Raw genomic sequence first — 3,568 nt, 5'->3', positions numbered from 1 at the left:
TGAGAAAACTTGTATATGACATTAAAGAGAGAGTTACACATGGAAATTCAAATCAGTACAAAGAACAAACACAAGATGCAACAAATTAAACGATCAAATTCAATACGGCAGAGTTTTGCATTTGTGCTTATTGCAAGTTTAAACCGACAATCAGATACTTGGCCTTAATAAAGAGAGCAAACAAATACTCGGTACCTTTATTTTTTTTTGCAAACAAAAAAAAGTGAAACAGAGAAAGCTCTCACTTCTTCAAGAGGACAGCACTGCACTGTGCCATGATCTTTGATGCTCTCGTGATGGCGTTTGTCATGTAAAAATTCTCGACCACTGGTTTGAACGGCGTTGTGCTCATTGTCTCCTTGCACTCAGGCTTCAACGATGGCCCAAAAGCAGCTGGCTCTCGTTCATCTGTGTGGACTAGATTTGGTGCGACGCTCTTGATCCTCGATCTAACACCTTCTATTGAGTTGTATGGAAGATTCACACCCGAGACCTCGGACAAAGCTCTCACAATCTTCCAGTCATCTCTTGCATCACCAACCGTCGGGACAGCGGGAACAGTCTGTTGGGTGAATCCTTCTGTGTTCTCATAGGTTCCTTCTTTCTCGGTGAAGGCCGAAGCAGGGAGGATTACGTTTGCACGGTAAACCGCTTTGTCTCCATGGTGACCTTGGTAAACCACAAAGGCGTCTTTAGGAATCTTGTCAACATCTACATCGTCTGCTCCCATCAAGTAGACGAATTTCGCAGACTCAAGGGCTTTAGCAGACTGTTGAATTAGACCAAGATCAAGAGCAGCTGCTTGAGCAGCGTACAGGAGGAGATAGTTAAGCCCGTTCCAGTCTGGTCTGACGACATTGTTGGCCTGTGCAATGGACTCAACAGCAGAGAGGATAGCATCTTTGTCCGTTCTGTTGAAGAGACCGGCGCCAACAATGATTGCAGGGTTTTTGGCGTTCTTGAGAGCCGAGCAGAACGGGTGACGTCCCTCAGCGATTTCCTTGAGGGTATCAGGTCCAGTCCCGAGGTGTTTGCAGTCGTAGTTGAAATCTGCAGGCGGACCAATGTATGCAACCTTGGCATTCGAAGCACGGACTGTCTTGCAGATCCTAGCGTTCACCATTGCAGCTTCAACTCTAGGCTGGGTACCAACGAGGAGGAAAAGATCTGCGTTCTCAAGCCCACTGATGCTACTGTTCATTAGATAGCTGTACCTAAGATCAGCATCAACACCAACAGCTGTTCCTTCACACCAGACGTTGTCTGAACCCATTCTGTTAACGAAGTCTTTCAATACCATCATGGATTCAGCATCAGATAGCTGACCTGCTATTCCAACAATCTCATCTGACTTCACCTGATGGATGATATCACCCACAACGGCCAAGGCATCACGCCAGCTCACTGCCTTGAATCGTCCATCTGAATCTCGAATCATAGGGTCGCTCAGCCTTTGCCTTTTCAGACCGTCATAGCTGAATCGGGTTTTGTCAGATATCCACTCTTCGTTTATATCCTAAACAGAAACAACCACAGGTTCAACATCCAGACCAAAACATTAATAACAAAGTTATTGAGCATACCTCATTAAGGCGTGGAATGATACGCATCACCTCAGGTCCTCTACTATCAACACGGATGTTAGACCCAACAGCATCACTAACATCAATGGTTTCCGTTCCTTTCAACTCCCAGTTCCTGGCCTTAAAGGCAAAGGGCTTTGAGGTCAAGGCTCCCACAGGACAGATGTCGATAACATTTCCAGAGAGTTCACTAGTCATAAGCTTTTCAACATAAGTTCCAATTTCTTCTCCGCTTCCACGGCCTAGCATTCCAAGATCCTGAACCCCAGCAACTTCTGAAGCAAATCGTACACACCTACAAAGACATAAACATAATCAATACCATCGCATTCACTTGAATCAAACTGTCTTTCACTAACCTTGTACACTGGATACACCGAGTCATAACAGTCTTGACAAGAGGACCGAGATTCTTATCAACAACAGATCTTTTCATCTCGGTGAAACGGCCTCTGTCAGATCCAAAGGCCATAGACTGGTCCTGAAGATCACACTCCCCTCCTTGGTCACATATAGGACAATCCAGAGGATGGTTCATCAACAGAAACTCCATCACTCCCTCCCTCGCCTTCTTTGCTATTGGTGTGTCCGTCTTAATCTTCATCCCTGTTTACAAAACAAACTCTCAGAACAAACATCCCCAAAAATGACTTAACAACCTATCAATCAATCAATCGAGGATCAGATCGAAACTAACCGGGAAGAGCAGGCATAGCACATGAAGCTACAGGCTTGGGAGATTTCTCAACCTCAACAAGACACATCCTGCAGTTTCCAGCAATCGACAAGCGAGAATGGTAACAGAACCTCGGGATATCAACTCCGGCGACCTCGCAGGCCTGCAGAACAGTGAAGCCTTTAGGGACTTTGACCGCGTAACCGTCGACGAAGACCTCGATCGCATCCTCAGGGTTGGTGAAATGGACGCGCGCTCCGCCGACGGGGTTCCTCGGAGGGAGGATCTGATTCTTCGGAGGCTCGGGCTGAGAGACAGCGGCGGCTTCGGGAGATTGGAGCTCTGGTTTCGAGACGATGGTGCGGAGGAAGAGATTGGAGGGTTGAGATCGGAGAAGACGAGAAGCTGGTCGAATCGCTCGAGAAGCTAAGATTCCTACACCCATTGCGTTTGTTTGTGGATCTCTTCTTCTTCGTCCTCTTTGTGAATATAGTCTCGATCTTGTTGTCGTTGTTTTCTATCTGTGCGGCTAGGGAAAGTGACACGAATCTGTGAGTTAATGGGCCTTTATTTGGGCCAACGATTTAAAGCCTAAAACTATGATTGTATTTTCAAAAAGGTACTATGATCGTACGTTAGAGCCTAAAAACCACCATAAAGACCCCTGCTCCATGCACGAGATCACATTATCATTATGGTTCACCACCGAAGACTTGTAAATGGAGGAGGAGAAGCCAAGAAGAGAAGATCCCAATCTTCTCCATAGCTAAACTATAGTCTCACTACATTCATACTCTCTTGTACTTAAACACCCTTTGTATCCATGGCTTGTTCGTTATTAATAAGACATACATTTCCTTAGTTGATCATAGCTTAGGCTTTCCTCTTTTGGATAACTTTTTAGACAAGTCACCGAAAATGAAAACCATATTTTTTAGTGGATTTTAGGATTCAACATTTGGCCCCAGAAAAAGAGGGAGGCTCATTAAAATCTCCCCCTAGATATGCGACATGAAACACAGAGCATGGCAGCTAGTACTGACAAACTTGATTCTAAAGAGCTCTCATCTGTTCAATCTTTGTCAATAAAACATGTAAAGACTACAATCACTGAAGAAAGCATGGCGACACCAGTAGATGACACTTGGAAGATGTGTCAAGGAGAAAGCAGCAATCCCAGGCACACGTGCTAGCCCTTTGGTGTCTCACCTGCTATTTTCGGATGATAGTCTGAGCAGAAACCAATGCTCGGTATGTGCTTATCTCAGGCCAGTCCATGGAAGCAACAACATGTGGTTATATAAAAAAG

General features: G+C 45.3%; 1 protein-coding gene across 1 annotated transcript; it reads right to left on the bottom strand.

Annotated features, from left to right (window-relative positions):
• Positions 1 to 2,773, bottom strand: LOC106445022 (NADH dehydrogenase [ubiquinone] iron-sulfur protein 1, mitochondrial). Its single transcript, XM_013886500.3, has 4 exons — positions 2,281 to 2,773; positions 1,943 to 2,189; positions 1,584 to 1,878; positions 1 to 1,516 (listed from the first exon to the last, which is right to left on the bottom strand). Exons 1-4 carry the CDS (start codon positions 2,702 to 2,704, stop codon positions 242 to 244), a joined length of 2,241 nt encoding a protein of 746 aa, XP_013741954.2. The 5' UTR covers positions 2,705 to 2,773; the 3' UTR covers positions 1 to 241.
• Between the last annotated feature and the right edge of the window lie 795 nt (positions 2,774 to 3,568).

The sequence above is a fragment of the Brassica napus genome, chromosome A4 (assembly GCF_020379485.1).
Source record: "Brassica napus cultivar Da-Ae chromosome A4, Da-Ae, whole genome shotgun sequence".
Lineage (NCBI taxonomy): Eukaryota > Viridiplantae > Streptophyta > Magnoliopsida > Brassicales > Brassicaceae > Brassica > Brassica napus.
Note: the sequence above shows the minus strand (reverse complement) of the source record. Positions and strands in the feature narration are given on the sequence as shown.